Here is a 19,984-nt window from a genome sequence, read left to right on the forward strand (position 1 = left end):
GGACAAAGTCTTGAGCTGAGTTGCTCCACTTTAGCTACCAGGATCTGCTGATCATTGAAATCTCAAATCATTGACATGCATGATGTCAATGATATTTGGCTGTCCACGACATATTGGACATTTGGTGATCAACTCAACAACATATCCCACAAATCATTCACTCCTCTGTGGATTCTGGATTTGAACAGGTCATGGCCACCAATGCTGGTTGGGACTAAATGGATCAGTTATTCCAACTCAGTGACTTGATTGAAGGCACATCTTTCTTAGTCCTTTGTTGGCAAAGATTATTTATCAGAAATTGATTGATGCTGACATGCTACTGTCATATAGGTAAAATACTTTTTGAAAAAACAATTCACATCATGAACCTAATAATTCAGTAATCAGCACTTATTGAATATCAGTTGTCCTCATCCAAAAATTCAGTAACATTCTTATCTATGTATGAACAGTAAGTATATGTGATTCTGAACATATGTCTCTTTTCAGAAAGCAGTAGGGTTTCCTATAACCTGATCACTATTAATTTCTTTATATTAAATCTTGTAATAATATAGTTGTGTGTATCCTTATGTGGGCACTTGAAGCTGGAATAGATCCCAAACATCACAAGCTTGTTGTAAGAGGCAACTAACATGAAAATCAGGTGATCATAGTTCAAGACAGTTGTAGGTGTGTCTCTTTCCAGGATATCTTAGAGTGTTGCACATGCTTTCAACCACTGGTTTGCCTGGTCCAGGATGTTCAGTAATGGATGGCTGTGACATGGCTTGAACATTGCCGACTTTAGCACCATCCATAATAAGTGGCATTGTGGAGAGCTCAACATTTGCTCGACTGCTGATCAGATCCACATCTGCTCCATCTTCTGTAACACTGTGTCATGCTTCTCCTTACTGTCTTCTCTTGCAGCTATGGTTTGCTATTGTTAGTGGGTTTTCAGGACAAATTCTGTTTGAGAAGTGGACCCTTGGTTTATATAATGTGGTATGTGACCACTGGCCCGCCCGTCATTGTACTGTGTCAGTATTGTGGCATGGCTGGACCTCTTGTACATGTCCTACAACCAGGGGGAGACAACTACCGACAGATTATCGACAAGGTTAAACTACTGCCAGGTCTCACATCTAGGCGGCGATAACCACTTCACGGGCAGTCATATCCAGGAGGAGATAAACACTGAGAGGGCTCATATAAAGGGGGAAATAAACACTGCCAGAATTCTCATCCAGGGAAAGATACCTATTGTCAGGGTTCACATTCAGTGGGAGATAACCACTGCCAGGGCTCACATCCAGGGGAGACAACTACTGCCATGATTCACAATGAAGGGGAGATAACTACTGCCAGAGCTGACATCCAGGGGAACACAACTATTGTCAGGGCTCTCGTCCATGGGACGACAACTACGGCCAGTCCTCACATCCAGGGGAAGATAACTAGTGTCAGGCTCACATCCAGGGGGAGACAACTACTGTCATGGTTCACATTGAAGGGGAGATAACTACTGCCAGAGCTGACATCCAGGGGAACACAACTATTGTCAGGGCTCACGTCCTTGGGAAGATAACTACTGCCAGTCCTCACATCCAGGGGAAGATAACTGGTGTCCGGCTCACATCCAGGGGGAGACAACTACTGTTAAAGCTCACATTCAGGAGAAACAAACACTGCCCACCCCCAACTATTTGTAATGTACACAGTGGCCACTCACAGTTATATTGTTGTTATTAAATTTGAGCTACCAGCATAATACAAGCCACATCACAGCTGGTCGAAATCACAGTAAACCAAAACAGTTTCTTTGTAAAGTGTTTGTCTATAAAGAAGTCAAATTTTAACTGTACTTCTGAGAATATTGTCAACAAATTTAGCTTCACATACACACTGCAGAAAGAGTAATGGCATAGTTCCAAAAAACATGAATTGCTTGGGGGGGGGTGGGGGTGGGGGGTTGTTCCCGGGCCATATGATACACTGTTGTGTCCCCTTGTGTTGTAGTGGTGTGTACAGTGTACAGTGTAGCCTGTAGCCCCCGTCCAAGTGTACAGCCCACTGTACTATACGTAGTTGGCATGTACATAGCTGTACATAGTACTCAGGCAGACATCTTGGGTAGGGACTGGAGATTAATTAGAGGAATGTGGGTCGATGAGAATGGTCCTAAAACTCTATGATTTTCCAGCCCAAAGTAATATGTCACACTTTTTGTTTGGTCTTCCTTAATTTATATTAAATAATTTATATATTAAGTAAATAAATATTTTAAAAAAATAGCTTTTTGGGGACACACACACTCGCACTCGCACACACACACACACACACACACACACTCACACACCCCTCCATCACTGTGTATTTTGTAACCAACCCTGCCCCTGAATCTCACCGTCCCACTACACCTAAAATAAATCACCAGTCCCTTTATGAGCACATGGTTTGGGGGATCATATAGACATGTTGAAAATTATACAGCTTATATCATGAAGGGCATTATTTGTCAGGTGAAAAAAAGAGCAGTTAGAAATCCTTGTGAAAATGTTCAATGTGAAAAGAAATAAAATGTTACATATGGTTGATGAAAGCCAATGAGTACATGGTTTTCATGATTTTATTTCTAATTTTTGTTTTGTAATTTTAGTTTTTATCAAATAAAGGAACACATTTGCCTTGTTATAGACAACTTCTATGTGATCCTGACCTATGTGCATCAGTTTTTGTGTTGACTATACCGTGTTTATGTCAGTTGTTGTGCATCACCGTCATTTTTATTTTGACAGTTTTGGTTTCAAATAGTGAATGGCTTCTCAGGGCAGATTCTGTTTGAGCGGTGGAGTATTGGTCTGTATAATGTGGTAGGTACTGGGCCACCCGCATGGTCGGATCACTGTAGACATAAGACTGCAGACATGTCCGCTTGGCAGCCTCACACACCTCTGTTAAATTTTACACAATTCTGAAAGCATCATCCATTCAGAAAATCATGCCTGACACAGAGAATACAAAATTAAACTAGTAAAATTCATTCCAATAAATTCATTCAATAGATTGACCATATAAAAAAATAGTTTTGTTTGGAAGCTTGATCAATAATTTTCAATATATAGATTCACCTTATGAAAAATATTTTTGTTTTGAAACCGGATCAATAATTTTCAATTTAAAAATGTATTTTTAAAGATGAAGAGGATGTTTGCGAATGTTTTACAAGTGAAAGATTTTAATGGATATTTTTATTCATTATTTTAAAAAGAAGAAATTTATTTTTAATTTTTAAATTTCACATTTCTTGATCTTGGATAATTTTTTCAATTTGCTAACAAAATATTTATGCTCAAAATCTCATTCCTAATACAAAAAGGTGCTGTGGACTGAAGAGGTTTTATGTTGGCAGTCTTTGAAGAAATTATGTTGAAATGTATGACTGTATGTGTGTAAGATGTTGGAAGTTGTCAAAGTGACATGTTGAAATGTCTTAGTATTTATCACATACTCAATGTGAAATAGACATTGCATGCTTATGTGCTAGGATTATGATTTTCATGTTATGAGATTACATTTCGGCTCAAAAAGTATAATATCATGAGACTGAGCATTATGTATAGCAACTTCTGTATCATGCTTCTATATTCCAGGGCTTCGTCTTCCCCCATCACTCAACTGATGAGGGGAAAGAGGTCGCGCTGAGCTTTGTGAACATACAGAAATTGCTATTCATAATACCCCTTATGTAGATCTGACTTCCAAATGCTTATGAACACTCTCAACTTTCATATAAACTATATTCTGAAAGTGCAATTACTAGAATGAAAAAGAGTTTCATTCATAGAATATTTAGGGTCAAACAATGAGATATATATCCAAAAGATGGCATGGTAATAATCAAGTCTCTACAGTTAAGTGGATTTTAATGTGTACAAATTGCATGTTATCTCACTCTTATATTTTAGCAATATGTTCTAGTTTGTATTGATAATATATGAATCCCCATCCCCAGATCTTCACAGCGGCTCCCCCTCTAGCGATGGGGTTGTTCGATCGCTACTGTTCAGCAGAGACCATGATGAAAAACCCCACATTATACAAAGACACCCAGAATGGAAGGTTCTTCAACGTGAAGGTAAAGTACATAGAACAGTCAAGCCATGATATATAGTACTTTCAAGCCATGATGCATAGTACTGTGAAGTGGCAATGTGTGGTAATGTGCACAGAGCTCTAGTCAAAAATCAGTTGAAGTTTGTATGAACTTGGAGAGTCCATTTATGGGTGACTGTGTTTGACATTTTGACTACTGAGGGTTTCTTGGACTTCGGTCCTGCCCCACAACGAAGCACATGTGATACAAGTGGTCTCAACTTAAGAAAGGGAGTTTGTTCAAAATTGCCTCTGTTCACAAAGCAGAAAATGGATACCCGGTGGAATAAGTCATGTGACTATTAATCTTCTAGCGCCTAACAGGCAGCCAGCTTGAGTTTTTCAGGGTACTAATAATCAGGGTGATAGTGTTTTGAGTATGCTTTGTTGATTAGCACATTAATAGACTCCTCATTATTATTAATATTTTCATTATTTGTGAAGCTGTGATGCATGTTTCTGTCAAGCCATGGCAGCACCAGGACAGGATGTTGACCTCTGTGAGTTTGTGGGGAGATGTTGAATGACATCTGTGTCTGTCCCACATTGTTAGCCACGAGTGTTGTGTTTGCAGGTGTTCTGGTTCTGGATCATTAATTCCATCTTCCACTCCATCTTGCTGTTCTGGCTGCCGTTGTTGTCGCTGAAGCAAGGTACTGATACGCCTTAAGACAATGTAGAGATTCTGGGAATATCAGACAGACATCTTGATATGCTGTATACCAGTTGTAGCTACATTTTCGCTAAAGGGAATCATGAGGTTTTGTAAGTCGGGTACACTTAGATATGGTCAGTGTGTAAAAGGGTACAGCAAAAAATCTGGGTAGATAGATTATTTTGAGGCTATGTTTCAATTCTAGTTGCCCTATAACTACTGTATTGGCCATATTTGTTGAAAGACATGAGTGAGCTGTGGTCTTGACTATCAAGAAAAGACAAGCATTACACACACATCCCCTTGGGGCATGTATTGTTTCTGGAAAAACAGTTTTAACGCATTGTGCACAGTCCAAAATTTCATGAAGGTTTAAAAAATGGGACAAAAACAAGGTACCACAGAAATGTTATTGTTTTTGTTCTGCCCTCTAAAATGTACTTTTTATGTGTTGAATGTTTCCTTGTGTGATAATTTGTAAGTATGTTGTGTATCTGTACAGATGTTGCTTTCTCTGATGGTAAAACTGGGGACTATCTCTTCATGGGGAACTTTGTGTACACAGTAAGTAGAATATGCAGTTCTTGATCTTTATTTATCTCTATACTTATGTTGGTTTACATTTCATTCATCCTCGATATCTCCAGGTTATACATTCCAATAAATTTCCACTATGCCCAGGATGCATCCATGGCATCGTGTGCTGGCTCTGCATTCTCACACTAGCCAATCAGCTAAGCTGCCATTACATCTGAGTTTGCCAGTGTCAACAAAGGCAGTGGTTGCAGCTGCGAATATTTGTTTGTTGTTTGCAGTGCAACTTCCCAGATTTGGGAGAAATCATACAGACAGTCCATGGGTCCAAAACTTACAAAATATGCAAGAACTCCTTCTACCTCTTTCAGAGTACCTCTGCATCATTTGTGTTGCTGAGTTTAATCAGCTAGGTAACTTCGAAAGTGTAAGTGAGTTAGGATGGGTATGCTCAAGTTCCCATCATAGACCCCTGATTGGATAAAAAGCCAGCCAAGGGAGGTAATTTACTGGAACATATATCAAGGATGCATTTTATTTCGAATTGAATACCAATGATTATGTCATAAATGTTGAAAGTGTTCAGTTCTGATAGGTCAGGGTTTCCATTCACAAATACTGCCGCTGATTGGAACTTTTGAAATAATGTACTATGTACTAATTTCGTAATTTTTGTTACATTTATACACAGTTGCACATGTATATAACTGTCGGTTGAAACAAAACATGACAAGATGATTGGAACTTAGTAAAGTTGTTTGCTTGCTTGTTTCAGTATGTGGTGGTGACAGTTTGTCTGAAAGCTGGACTGGAGACAAGCGCCTGGACCTGGGTGAGTCATGGAAGTTCAATCTACCTGACATGTGGGTTGAGTCTACCTTGACATATGGGCTCAGTTTTCCCACATATATTGGTCCAAGTATATGGGTTCAACCTTGGACAGCTCACGATAGCATATGGGTTCAGTCTGTTATGTGATGTGCTTTCAGTATACCATATTACATGGGTATGATGTAATGATGTTGGGTGTAACTGTTTATTGTTGTGATGTATGTTTGTACAGCTGACCCACCTGGCAATCTGGGGGAGTATCATTTGCTGGTTCCTCTTCCTCGTAGTCTACAGCCACGTCTTCCCCACCGTCAACCTGGCTCCAGAGATGCTGGGAATGGTGAGTTGTTTAAGTCTTCATGCTATGTTAGAGTGTTGTGTCAGCTTAATCAAACCTGATATTACACCACGTGATTCAACACATTGTTTCAGGACAGTCATGTCTACGGCTGCTCTGTGTTCTGGCTTGGCCTTGTCATCATCCCCTTCGCCTCTCTTCTCCGAGACTTCACATGGAAAGTGTAAGTGTAATGACACAAACAGAATCACCAGTTGTCACAAGGACATGATCTGAAGACCAACTGTCACTAGGATATGGTCTTACCCCCCAGCAGTCAATAGGACATGAGAGTATAAGCTATTTTGTTACATTATGATTTTAAGTTTGAACACTGATGTTCAGCAATGAAACTGGGAACTGTATTGTTCTGTCAGTGAGATATAAGTATGAAACTGGGAACTGAATTGTTCTGTCAGTGAGATAAGTATGGAATGGCAGCTGTATTGTTCTGTCAGTAAGATAAGTATGGAATGGCAGCTGTATTGTTCTGTCAGTAAGATAAGTATGGAATGGCAGCTGTATTGTTCTGTCAGTAAGATAAGTATGGAACTGGGATCAGTGAGATATAAGTATGAAACTGGCATGTATTGTCGTATCAGTGAGATAAATATGAAACTGGGAAGTGTATTATTCTGTCAGTAAGATATAAGTATGAAACTGGCAGCTATGTTGTTCTGTCAGTGAGATAAGTATGAAACTGGGGACTATATTGCTCTGTCAGTGAGATATAAGTATGAAACTGGAAACTGTATTGCTGTATTGCTGTGTCAGTATGAAACTGGGAACTGTATTGCTCTGTCAGTGAGTTATAAGTGTGAAACTGGGAACTGTATTGCTCTGTCAGTGAGTTATAAGTGTGAAACTGGGAACTGTATTGCTCTGTCAGTGAGTTATAAGTGTGAAACTGGGAACTGTATTGCTCTGTCAGTGAGTTATAAGTGTGAAACTGGGAACTGTATTGCTCTGTCAGTGAGTTATAAGTGTGAAACTGGGAACTGTATTGCTCTGTCAGTGAGTTATAAGTGTGAAACTGGGAACTGTATTGCTCTGTCAGTGAGTTATAAGTGTGAAACTGGGAACTGTATTGCTCTGTCAGTGAGTTATAAGTGTGAAACTGGGAACCATGCTGCTTCATTGTAATTACTAACGTGATCAACTTGCAGTGTACGGAGAACCTACTTTAAGACCCAGAGACAGTATGTCCAAGAGATGGAACTTGCTAATAAAGAAGCCATTTTGAATGGATCTCCTAAAAAGAAGAGGTGAGAGTTGGTTGCAGATATCATTCCTGAACTATGAAAGGGTAAATATAATAAATATGATACAGTTTAATAATCTCATCCCTAAGCTGACAGAATGTGCATTGCAGATCAGAAGCATGTCTGAAAATATCATTTAAAGTAAAATGATTGGAATTTGGTTATGTTTGCGACTCTTCAGATTTTTCTCAAATTTCTGTTTCAGACCTATAACAGAGCGAGCACGTCTTCTTGGATGTTCATTCTTTGGGCGGTCGGCAGGCAGGATACCGCCCTCTTCAAATCAACCACGTAAGTTGAACCTCAAAGTTTAGAGTAATCTTCCCTTCTTTTGAGCTGATCTGAGACTTACCTAAGTTTAGTTGGCTATGTAGTGGAGATATCACATTATCACTTCACTCTCAGTGTTCTGTAGATAGGTTGTACTGAGCTTGTTAGGATTTAGGCCTTCTGTCTGAAAGCAGTTCTAGGCAGATCGACTGTAACATCACATTGATACTACGAATGTTTTAATTATTTTTGTAATCAGCCATCATCTGAGGAATCAGTTTGACTTTAAGGTAACAAAAATCTGTTCCCACAGAACATGTTGTATGTTCGATACAAATTTATCAAAATATAATAAAAGTTACAAATACCCCAACCTTGGTGATGGTATTTTACTTTTATTAACAAGTTGTCACATATTTGAACTTGAGGGTGACAGTGTATTTATTGTCCAGAATTATTCTTTCTAAACTAAACCATTTGAACAGCAGATATATTAGAGATGCTACTCATTGAACATCATGGGAACTGCTTTGTGATGCCATTTCATCTCATCTCCAAGCTTATCTCCTGAGCATGTTTTGGATGATAAATTCTAATCTTACTTACACTTAAAACATTAAACTACCCAACTGTCTTGATCAGGAGACACATTGTTCAAGAATCAATGTTCTTTTCTGTCTTATGATGTTTCTGTCTATTGACAAACTTCTTTTCTTCTTTAATGTAACGAATATCCATTTTGGTATACATGCAGTGCAGAACGTAATTGTTTATTTGCAAATACTTCTATTCCCTCTGCTGCATTTCAATAGTTGGTAAAAAGCTTATTTCATTGTTCATGTCTGAGTCTCTCATTTGGGAAAGGTAAATTAAATGATGGTTATATAAAATAAGTTTTTATTGTCTTAAATCCAAAAATTTCATTCAAAATAATCCATCTGTTTCAAAATGTTTTCCAATTTCTAATCACTTACATCCAAAGTTGATATTCAAAAGTAATGTTTTCTTGAAGAAATGACAACCTCACGTCTTTTGTCAGGTGAGCAGTTCCAGACCTCATCTGCTCAGCCCTTACCCCAAACTCCCCTTCTCATTCTCCTGCCTTCAGTCCCTGTCAACAAAGTCTTACATCACTGAACAGAGTTATACCCCTTAATAATGTCAGGATCTAGCCATTTGATCTAATCAGGGATTTCCCTGGCTGATCCTTGGTCTGTTAGTGCTGGTTGGTTTGAACCACCACTTCAGGACCTTCATCCCACATTAAGCATTAATGTTACTGAAATAGTTTTCAAATCTGTGTTAATCCCAACCCCTCACTCAATCAACTACTCAACCACTCAACCACTCAACCACTCACTCACTGAGTCTGCCAACCATGACTAATGTCCCTATGTGCTTGATTTAACAGACTTTGCACAACACACATTAAATGATAACCATTTGCAGAAATGCCAACGTCTACGATGTAAGCATAGTCGCTACGAATTTTAACCCCAAACAATGTCAATAGAAATTCTATAAAATGTTAAAGAAAATTTATTAAAATTTGGATATAAAGACAAAAACACACATTTCCATCGATTAAATATATTTTTGAGACAAGACAAATACTATGCTAAAACTTTTGTGGTCAGACTACTAATTTGATCCTTGAGACTACTATTGTCGACACTTTGGAGTTGGCATCTCTGCATTTGTTTAAATAGGTCAACATCCCAGTGATGCCTATAGAGTTCACCACCCATGTTAAATGTATCTGCAGTAGTTAAACGACACATTGATCTTTTACGGATCCTTGTCCTTTGTCAGGCAGATCCTGCTCAAATGGTGGAAACATCCTTGTCTCTATGATGGATCCTTGTGCTTGAGTCAGATGGATCCCTCTCATTTGCAGGGATATATGTCCCTTAGTTGAAGGGAATTTTGTCACCTAGTTGAAGGGTACTAGTGAGGATCTGAATTAGAATTGGTCTTCAGCAACCCATGTTTCTTTTAAGAAGATACTAACAGGCTCCCTGACTTGGCTGACATATGTAATTGTATCCCTGTTGTGTAAATCATTGCTCATGCTGCTGATTTGCTTTGTCAGGTCCAAACTTGATTAATTGCTGAGTGCGGCATAAAACTAAACTCACTCACTCACTCACTCACTCACTCACTCACCCAAACTTGATTAATTACAGTCTGTTATCATATAGCTCAAATATTAACGTCAGTAAATGCACTGTTATACAACAAACTAAATACTTGTACTTTTCTCTCACTAGTAAGTTGTACAAAGACAAATTTGAACTATCCCCCCTTTTTGTTTCAATTATTATTGGCACACAGTGTTGCCTCCAACAGATCTGACTAGACAAAAGTCTCTGTGTTCGGATCTGAATAATCTGACATATCGGAAAAAATGGATGCTCAGACCATATTATTAAATATTGCTCTTTCATGGTGCTTTCTGTGACAGATCAAAAGTGTTAGTATTATAATTTGAAGATTTTCTATCATGTTACGTGATGAATTATGCATATTTTTCTTCAGAGGATTTCCTCTTTGTCATAAATTGCATGATATTGTAATTCTCTGTTGTATTGGCATATTTTAAGAAATGTACCAGCGTATAACATTGCTAGTTAGTAGTATTAATGTGATTTTTTTTTTCAAATGTTTTTTTTTTATAAGTTATTTTATTCAGAATTACAGACAGTTTTATTCTTGGAATTAGTACTGTTTGTATTTTGTAGTACTACTTTGTTTTAAGTCATTAGTAATTAGTTTTTGTGAAGACAGTATCAACAGTTGCATACTTTGAATCTAAGGATCAAAGGGCCCAAACAGATTGAACAAAATTTCTTATTTTCTCAATAAAAATCGAAGAACTTTGTCATTATTCTTCTTCAACTTGCTACATGATACATTTAATAAGTGTAACATTGTTTTCGCTAACTTACTCCTAATTTGTGTTTCTGACCTGAAATTAACAATTGACATTCACATTAATTGTGTATTTTGAAAAATTTTCCATAACACTTTACTGATGCAGAGTTGAAATGTCTTCTGAAGTTGTTTAATTGACCGGGTTGATTGTCATTCACACTTCACTTGATGCCCCACATTCTCCTGAACTTACTCCTCATCATGTCTTGTATATTATATGATTTATCACCCACCCAAGTTGCAGGTGCCAGTGTCGTTTGTTACAAGTGGTAAAGTGTTGGGATGTTGCAGAAGAGACTACAAACATAGGATGTAGATGGACAACTGTCATGGTGGCAAGCATTCATATGACACCCAGCCAGGATGGGCTTTTCAAAAACATATATATGGGGTGAAAGATGATCTGTGTAATGTCAGATGAGGACTGGTTGATACTCTGTATGATTTGGGAAATGAAGGATGGTCTGCCTCATATCAGATGTGGACTACTAGTTGACAACTACTGGGGTTGGGTTGTGTGGGGTGGGGTAAGGATGTTTTGGGATTGCTGCGCAGGTGTGTCTGTGTCTGTCTGTGAGAGCATGCTGGATTGGTGCGTGGCTAAATAACTGCGTCACACATATGATATAAAAAATATATTCAGTTCTCTTCACATAGCATCATTTCATTCCTCAACCTGCTATCAAGTACAAAGTTCAGTATGTGATCAGTCGCATCAAAGATTTGTGTGAATGACCTTGAACTCCCTTGCAATTTTTGTGGCCACTTTATTTTTACAATGAGCATGCTTGTTTTAAACAGCGCCATCACCCACTATGTCAAGTAAGTTTTGTTGTAGTACTGATTCTTTGTGTTGTTGCTCACCTGTTGCCATGACAACAAATACTAACACAACTTTGTATATTGATAGCACTACTCGGGAGGTGGTTATTAACAATCAGTTGACAGGATTGTATTATGTATAGCCCAATGATTATGTCTAGGATTTGTTTTGCACTTATTCAGCCGATTATTCTTCACAAAGAGCTTTAAGAATCAGTCGAATCTGTCTGGGCTTGGCCTGTTATATTTTTTTTTTTCAGTTCGAGATGTTTGGGTTTTTTTAAGGAATATTTTAATAATATTTTGTTCTGAAAATAGCTTATTTAACCTTTTCTTGATATATTTTTTTAATTCCTTTTCCAATAGCTTTGGAAACTTAAACAATACTAACTCAATAGGTATTTTCTAGCTGACAACCAAAATTGTTTGATTGTTTCTGTATGGTTCTTTTAAGAAATATTTGTGTTTTAGCCTTTAAGAAGGGCTAATACCATTATAGTTGTACTCATTTTGTACTGGTCAAGAAAGCCAGACAAGGAATATAAACTGTTCTTCTGACTTGCTAACTAAAGTAAACAGTCATTTTTTGTCAGAACTATTTTTGTTTAATGTTTGGCTGTCTTGATAAAAATGAAATACTCATACATCTGTTTTCAATCAGCGTATTAACTGTAAGTAGTCATATAACAAAACATACTACTCAACAATTGCTAAGTACCAAAATGTCATCTTCAAAGGTGTGGTTCTTAACAAATATTGAGTAATATAGTTTGGTCACAGCCAATTAATTATCTGTTCTGAAGAATGATCACAAAAAACAAAGGATTGTTCCAATGAACTGTTTGAGAACCATTCCGGTATTGTTCTAGTGATGAGGTAAAAATAATGCACCACTATGAGCTTTCTTGGGTGAATGGAATTTGGCGTTCCTTACCACACAAAAAGTTTGGACAAAGGATAAGGAGTATTGAAAGGAACAGATAATTTGTTTGCTGTGAACATGTGGGCATGATGTAACATTTCATTCTGATCTTGTCCATCCAAGTTGTCACAGCACAATGGCCGCTGTAGGTCTTAGTGCTAAGATGACGAAAAGCACACACAGGCACTTGTAGCTTGTTTAAGACTTTAGCAACATATCATGTTGACATATTGTTTTGTCATTTTCTGCTACAAGTGCCTGTTATCAGCCTCAACAATACAGTGCATAATTTCTCCATGATATAGACCTGGGCCGATTCACAATCTTACCTTTGCTTTATACGAAACATCACAAGCTCCATCTGCTTTTATCTCAAAAATGAATCGGTGTAGAATTCTTTGGTTATATATTTGAAATCAACCAACAGTTCAGCATAGATCTAGATTCCAAATGTGGACTTTGTCCAAATGAGCTTTCTGTTCATGAAGTTATACCAGGAGACTGAAGAAAGTGTTCTTTGGATTGCTGTGAATGGCTGCCAGATTTCTGATGGAGGGTAGCAGTTATATCTCCATTCGTTGTAGTTAGAAATGGTGATTTCCTAAGAACTAATATTGGCTGGGAAGTCCATGGGCTGCAAGATGTCCCAATTTGACACAAACATTTATATACTTGTTTCAGTCATGAAAAAACAGTGGAATTTGTTTTACCATCATAATTGCATCAGTTGAAGAAGAGAAATTATGTGCTAATGTATAAGGTAGGAAATATGGAGATTCTGATGTCATTTCCAAAACAAAGCATTGTGGCCAATTGGTACGAAGTAGAATGGAGATATCATTCACTGGACAGTTGCAGAGGGGCTGTTAGACATGACACCATTGACTCCTGCATGACTCTCCGGGGACAAGGATTTATATTAGCTCTTAGTTGATACTAAAGTGTTAAATTTAAATTTTGTGAACAGTAGAGGTCATAGAAATTTTTGGAATATTTTTACTAAGACTATGTACATGGTTTCCTGAATAAGTCCCAAAAATTCATGATCCTTTACTTTTTACACTAAGTATATAACAAACAGCTAAAGAGAGTGTAACATTATAGCTGATAAGCTTGTAGTCTTTTTTCTGAGAAAAATCGGTGACAGTTATCATTAACCCATAACTATAATCTTGTCATAATTTGTTTGAGTTTATAATAATTTCTGTTCCTTATTGATATGTTATTATCTGAAACATTTAATTAGTTTTAGTGGTATTGATTTAATGTGTGTTTGACATGAACTTGCCAGAGGTGAGAGGAAGATCCTCAATTATCTCCCCTTCCCTACTACAGCAATACTCCCTTGTTTTTGTAGCACTCAGGTTGACTTTACTCTCTCCTACCCCAGTTTGATAGATTAGCAAAGTACCTCTGCCAAGTACCACAACATTCGATGGTTTATAGTGAGTGAGTTTGGTTTTCCACCACTTTCAGCAATATTCCAGCAATATCACGGTGGGGGACACCAGAAATGGGCTTCACACTATCTACCCAGGTGGGGATGATGGTTTACATGAAACAGACCATTCAACATGTACTTTCAGTGTTGATGAGTCAGCATATTTAGATGACATGTCATAAAGTTTCACAGAGAAAATTCTAAAATTTCAACTACCGTTTCCATTTGTGAGTTATCCTTTCCTTACATTGGTCTTATGGCTACGTCACTTTGATGTTTAGAGATATCCTGTCAGCATCATCCCAGTCGAAGTTGTAAAAAGCAGATTTTATCAGTCATGCAAATCAGTACATGAAGTGCATAGTTATGGCTTTCAACAGGCCAGTCACTTTGATTTCAGAAGTTTGATTACAAGCAGGAAGAAAGTATAGTCAAATAATATTCAAATTAGCTTGTGGCAGTGGTGTTATGCTAGTCATCACTTGGTGGGACTGAGTGATGTTGATGCAGCTATATCAATAGCTGCATGTCTGTGGTATCCATGGTTACGGATTTGCCTGCATAGCAAGACGAGGTGTTAACTGGTTGGAGCGTGTGCTGTGCAGTAGTCAGTCTCCTTTGCATGAAACATATAATTGTTGGTTTGAAATTTGTTTCCAGTTCTGTTAGCAGAAGTTCTTGGTTTCCCAAGATGGTCGGAGATCAGGGCCTTGTTTCACAAAACTCTCATAAGCCTAAGATCTCGCAACTTTCCTCGTAGCATTTTACATCTCCTCTGTTACAGTATGCTAGGTACAAATGCTACGAGAGAAGTTATTAGATCTTAGGCTTATGAGAGTTTTTGTGAAACGGGCCCCAGAGCCCCATTCTTAAAAGCAACTGTAGCACTAAGATGATCGTAACTCCCTTACAGTAACATAGACTTACGACTGTCATACCGCTATGATTGCTTTGAGGAATGGGCCCAGCATATTGGACTTATCTGATATGCCATGACAAGACTGAACTGCTGGCCAAAGGGGGGTGTCACCAGTCACTCACTAGCTCACGTAATGTGAGGCCAGAAGCAACAAGGTCTGTTGTGGTGGAATTTTTCACTAGAAGGATCACAGATCTTGACGACTAGTAGTGAAAGTTGGTCACTGACACAGACAAGTGCATAACAAGAGAACTGTCCTTTATTGAACACAGTCCCATACAGTGTGTACGGTCCCTTATAGCGTGCACCCCCACATCTGTCATACTTTGTTTAAAGAATGTGTGCATCAGTGAATCCTTGAATACACACACAGAATCAATGCATCGTTACGTCAGTGAATCCTTGTCAATATTCACCTTGTTAGGTAATCTCAACCCCATCACTAAGGACCCTGTTTTATTTGAGCTTGAGGAGTTTTTGGACTTTGGTAGTCTGAGCTGTACCAGTGGTCATGTTAGTCGTGGATGCACTCCATGATAATGATGCTGACCTCAAGTTGAGCACATCTTCCTTGGATTACTGCTGGGTCATGTTTGAATGTGCGATGATCTTTACAATAATTATTGTAGCTTCAGGGTTTTTCCTGCTCAGGATAAAATTCCATTTTATCTTTAAAAAAAGAATTTGTTTCCAAGGAATTACTTTCACTCCCAACAAGATGTTACCTGACAGTCATACTGCTGTTCTGACTACAAGGACTTATGTTTTGGTCTCTTCTTTCAGATCAAGTCATTTAATGGGTTTGTTGTCCAATTTCCGTTTCCCTGAACCGTCTTGGCTAACCTTTAGTTTGTGTAGATTATGTTATTTACTGCTAAATGTTCCACACAGTAATTTTGGGGGTGGGTGGAGGGGTCGAGAGTTGAATAGCCAAGTGGTTAAGGTGTTCATTTATGACACCGAAGACCTGGGTTCAATTCCCCACATGGATACACAGTGTGAAGCCCATTTCTACCATCCCCCAGCCATGTTATTGCTGGAATGTTGCTAAAAGTGGCTAACATGTTCGGTTTTAAACAACATTTGGAAGTGTTCAACCAGCTATAATCATGTCCAACATGTAAACACAATAGGATTTTCTCCTAATTTAACACTCTTGCTGCCAGTGTATGCTGAAAGCTTTGCTGCTCTTTATTGGAATTTATCAGGAGACCTCGTTTCCCAGATGATGTCTGCTGTGAAAAATTAAATATAAAGAAAGTAACATTAGCCTGTGGATCATTTCATGAATCCAAAATGTTGATAGTCCAGACAATGGCAACACCATCATGTTATGTGAACTGTCAATGTATTTTATGGGAGGGTTAGAGATATTTGGTAAACTGAAATGTACAAACATCTATTACACTTCCTCGAAGTTTATATTTTGGGCAAACCTCAGCTGAATACCTGAAAACCTGAATACCTGAAAACCTGAATACCTGAATACCTGAATACCTGAATACCTGAATTCCTGCCTTTCCTAACAATAACTAGCAGCAAAATACAAATTTCTACCTTTTCAGTTACCTCTGACTTTCACAGATCTTAGTCTATTTGTTTCATCAACAAAGGAGCTTTTATTATTATTCCTAAAGAAAAGAAAGTAAAATAGGATCATTGTCATACTTTACCAGTTGACCTTTCCACTGTTTAATTTGCCCAATAACATGTAAGAGTTTCTCGGTTCACATATTTAAAAAATTCTGTGTCTCCTGTAGCCGTTGATAGGTCTGTCTCCACATTCATCAATTCACAGTGAAGGAAATGCTTCCTGAAAACACAAACGATAGCATTGCACTAACTGTTTTATTAATACATCATGCATCAGCTCCGATCAAGACCTCCAACTTTCCCAATCTGTAGCTTAACCGTATTAATATTAACTCAGTGAAATCTATTATTAACACTCGCATTATTGCCCAGATTTCTAAATTGTACCCTTAATATATTATTTATTTTGTTAACACATACTTTTACATATTTTGATAGCTTTATCACTAACTTAGTACTAGTTTTATATTTCTATCTATTATTCACTTTGGCACCTTCCCTATTAGATGACGCGTGGACTGGATACAGGTTTAAACCTTTGTCAAAATAAAAGATGCCACATTACTTGACAGTGTCAAAATATATTTTAAAATAAGAATTGTGATTTTAGAGGCAGACGAGAAATTTATGTTGACAACTTTAAATGTGAATATCGTTAGCCCAGCTGGCATAGTTTTGGGTTAGGACAACCAAATGGTAAATTGTGGTTTTCCAATTTCCCATATATTGGTTTAGAACAGAACAACCAGTCCAAGACTGAACATAACAGATTTTCACCTTGTTCTTTGCCAGTTTGTAATTTTGGTCAAGATTTCCCTCTCATGTCATATATATCTCTAATGTATGGTGTGGCCAACGCCCATACAGGGTTTATGTAATATGGTTTTCTCTGATCGTATGACACAATTCTCTCTTATTTATGTGTATATTACTTGAAAATATTTATCCCCAAACATGACAAAATACTGATAAATATCTAGCTCTACAAGGAGGAAACGGATCAGATTTTTTAGATCTGAAATTACATGTTCAATCCCTGATTAAAGAAATATATCAACATACTGACACTTGATACTTCTGTATATTTTGTCTTTGGAACAGTTATAAACGAATCTGAGAATATAAGATTGTTCTCCCTTCAAAAGGCATAGCACATGTTTGTGAAGGCTTACAGCACGTGGTATGTGTGTTGTGAAGGAGAAACATGTTGTACAGCTTGAAGGTTCTTGAACAAACTAGGAACAGGAAAAAGAACAAACTAGTGTACAGTCTGATAAGTAGCAAAACAAAACCATTTTAAATCTTTATTATATTGTTTCTGGTCTACATAATTATGTACAGTAAACTGATCAAGGATATTCTCAGTGTCTATGTTGGGATCAGTTCCTTGGCCAAATTGTGTCACTTTTGTTCTCCAACGTCTCCAAACATCAGATTTTGGTTTCCAAAGTGGACTCTCAGAATATCCTCACCTAATATTTGGCTGTATTTTCTATAGTTTTTCAGACCCATTTGTATGAATGTACATTTCATTTGTAACTACAAACATATATACTGAGGGAAAAAAATAAGGGATCATATGAAAGCACAAGTGTTCCCTTATTTATTTCCAGATTTCTTCACAATCTTTGTCTCACATAGCTTGTGAAGAAACCTGGGAAAATAAATAAAGGAACACTTGTTCTTTTATGTGATCCCGAATTTTTGTCCCTCAGTATATGTTACCTTGTTAATAGTTGCGCATGTAGGGTGTGTGGGTTATATGTTGTGTACTAACCCTTTCAATGGCTGTGACATTGCTTTTGCTTTTTTTGTCACTATATTTTAGTTATTGTTACTAATGACACAACTGTAGGTCAGTCTTTGACTAGGAATTCATCTGTCTGTTGACTTTTACAGATGGGTATGCCTTCTCACAAGAAGAGCATGGAGTTGTACCACAGGTAAGTGAGCTCAGTTAGCTACATCTTGGGTGGAAGCTATTGCCACAAGGACCCATCTTCCAGACCCATGAAGGTCCACAAATGATCTTCAGTAACCCAGACTTGTTGTAAGAAGCAACTAACAGGATCGGGTGGTCAAGCTCACTGACTTGGTTAACACATGTTGTCATATCCCAATTGCATAGATCAATTGTCATGCTGTTGATCACTGGATTGCCTGGTCTAGATTTGATTATTTATAGACTGAGGTCATATAGCAGGAATATTGTTGAGTGTGGAATAGAACTAAACTCAATCCAATCAGTCTGAATTGAATTAAAAATGGAGACTGTTATTGTACTGTTGATTTTAAGAGTGTCATCTCTCGCCTTCCAAAGAAAAACTTTTTGGAACACAATAGGAAGTCTGATATATACTCTTCGAAAAAAGGTAGGGGAACTGTACTTTCATTGTCCAGTTGTCGAAAATGAGAGTTACATGGGGTTGTATCAATGTTGATACAATAATAGTGGATATTTTGAGAATGGATCACCGCAAAACAAAGCTGTTCGTTCAGTTATCACTTGTGTCAGGTGACTGGCGTATGACATTAAAAGTTTTCAGTCAGTAGTGTGATTTGACCCTGAAAACCCTGACCATGCACAGATGCCAAAAAATTATCGGAACAAAATGGTCTAGAGTGATTTATCGACCTGCCTGAAAAATGTCAAGGCTCATAATGACACCTCATGCTCATGTAGGAGGTTCCCATATTGTGCAGGTGCTTCCCATGCATTGTGTTTGCATATGGTAGTAACGTGAAATGATGCTGCATACACAAGATGAATGTCATTGTAACGTTCCTCAATGAGTTTTCTTTCTACCAGACTTCAAAGTTCAGGTTCCCCTACTTTTTTTATGAGTCTATGTCTTGAATATCACAGTACCAGCCTTGTGATCATCGGTTAAAATTATACCAAGCAGAATTATGTCCCCTGGGCCTACCAGAAACTTGTGATTATGTTCCTTACTGTAGACATGAGATTCTCAGGGGTGTTCAACATCTGACACGTGCATCTTCCCTTGTATTAGTACAGCTGACACAGAATGCAGTTGAGAAATACTGCTCAAGGCTGTGTTAAAACTAACTCACTCTCTTTATTCTACTTTGTATGTAATCTTCAACCCAGAGTCGATTCTTCTCTCCAGTAAGACCTCATACATCTGCCATAGCTGTTCACATCAAGTGGACGGGTGTTGGGGTAGCCAAGTGGTTAAACCTTTAACCTGGGTCAATGAAGAACTGGCGTGGGTACAGTGTGTTAAGCCCACTCTTTGGTTTCCCTGAATGCATTACTACTGAAATTACGCATAGAGCGATGCTCAATCATTCTCACTCATA

At 37.8% G+C, this 19,984-nt stretch overlaps 1 protein-coding gene across 1 annotated transcript in view; it reads left to right on the forward strand.

Moving 5' to 3' along the window:
* Window positions 1-19,984, forward strand: part of LOC137273907 (probable phospholipid-transporting ATPase IA) — a 104,263-nt gene that overhangs the window by 77,122 nt on the left and 7,157 nt on the right. The window contains exons 30-40 of the mRNA XM_067806808.1: window positions 2,784-2,858; window positions 4,001-4,123; window positions 4,715-4,793; window positions 5,298-5,359; window positions 6,105-6,161; window positions 6,393-6,500; window positions 6,593-6,681; window positions 7,664-7,762; window positions 7,965-8,050; window positions 11,765-11,785; window positions 18,560-18,603. Of these exons, the coding sequence (XP_067662909.1) occupies window positions 2,784-2,858; window positions 4,001-4,123; window positions 4,715-4,793; window positions 5,298-5,359; window positions 6,105-6,161; window positions 6,393-6,500; window positions 6,593-6,681; window positions 7,664-7,762; window positions 7,965-8,050; window positions 11,765-11,785; window positions 18,560-18,603 (843 nt within the window). The remainder of the gene's footprint in view (window positions 1-2,783; window positions 2,859-4,000; window positions 4,124-4,714; window positions 4,794-5,297; window positions 5,360-6,104; window positions 6,162-6,392; window positions 6,501-6,592; window positions 6,682-7,663; window positions 7,763-7,964; window positions 8,051-11,764; window positions 11,786-18,559; window positions 18,604-19,984) is intronic.

The sequence above is a fragment of the Haliotis asinina genome, chromosome 2 (genome assembly GCF_037392515.1).
Source record: "Haliotis asinina isolate JCU_RB_2024 chromosome 2, JCU_Hal_asi_v2, whole genome shotgun sequence".
Taxonomy (NCBI): Eukaryota; Metazoa; Mollusca; class Gastropoda; order Lepetellida; family Haliotidae; genus Haliotis; species Haliotis asinina.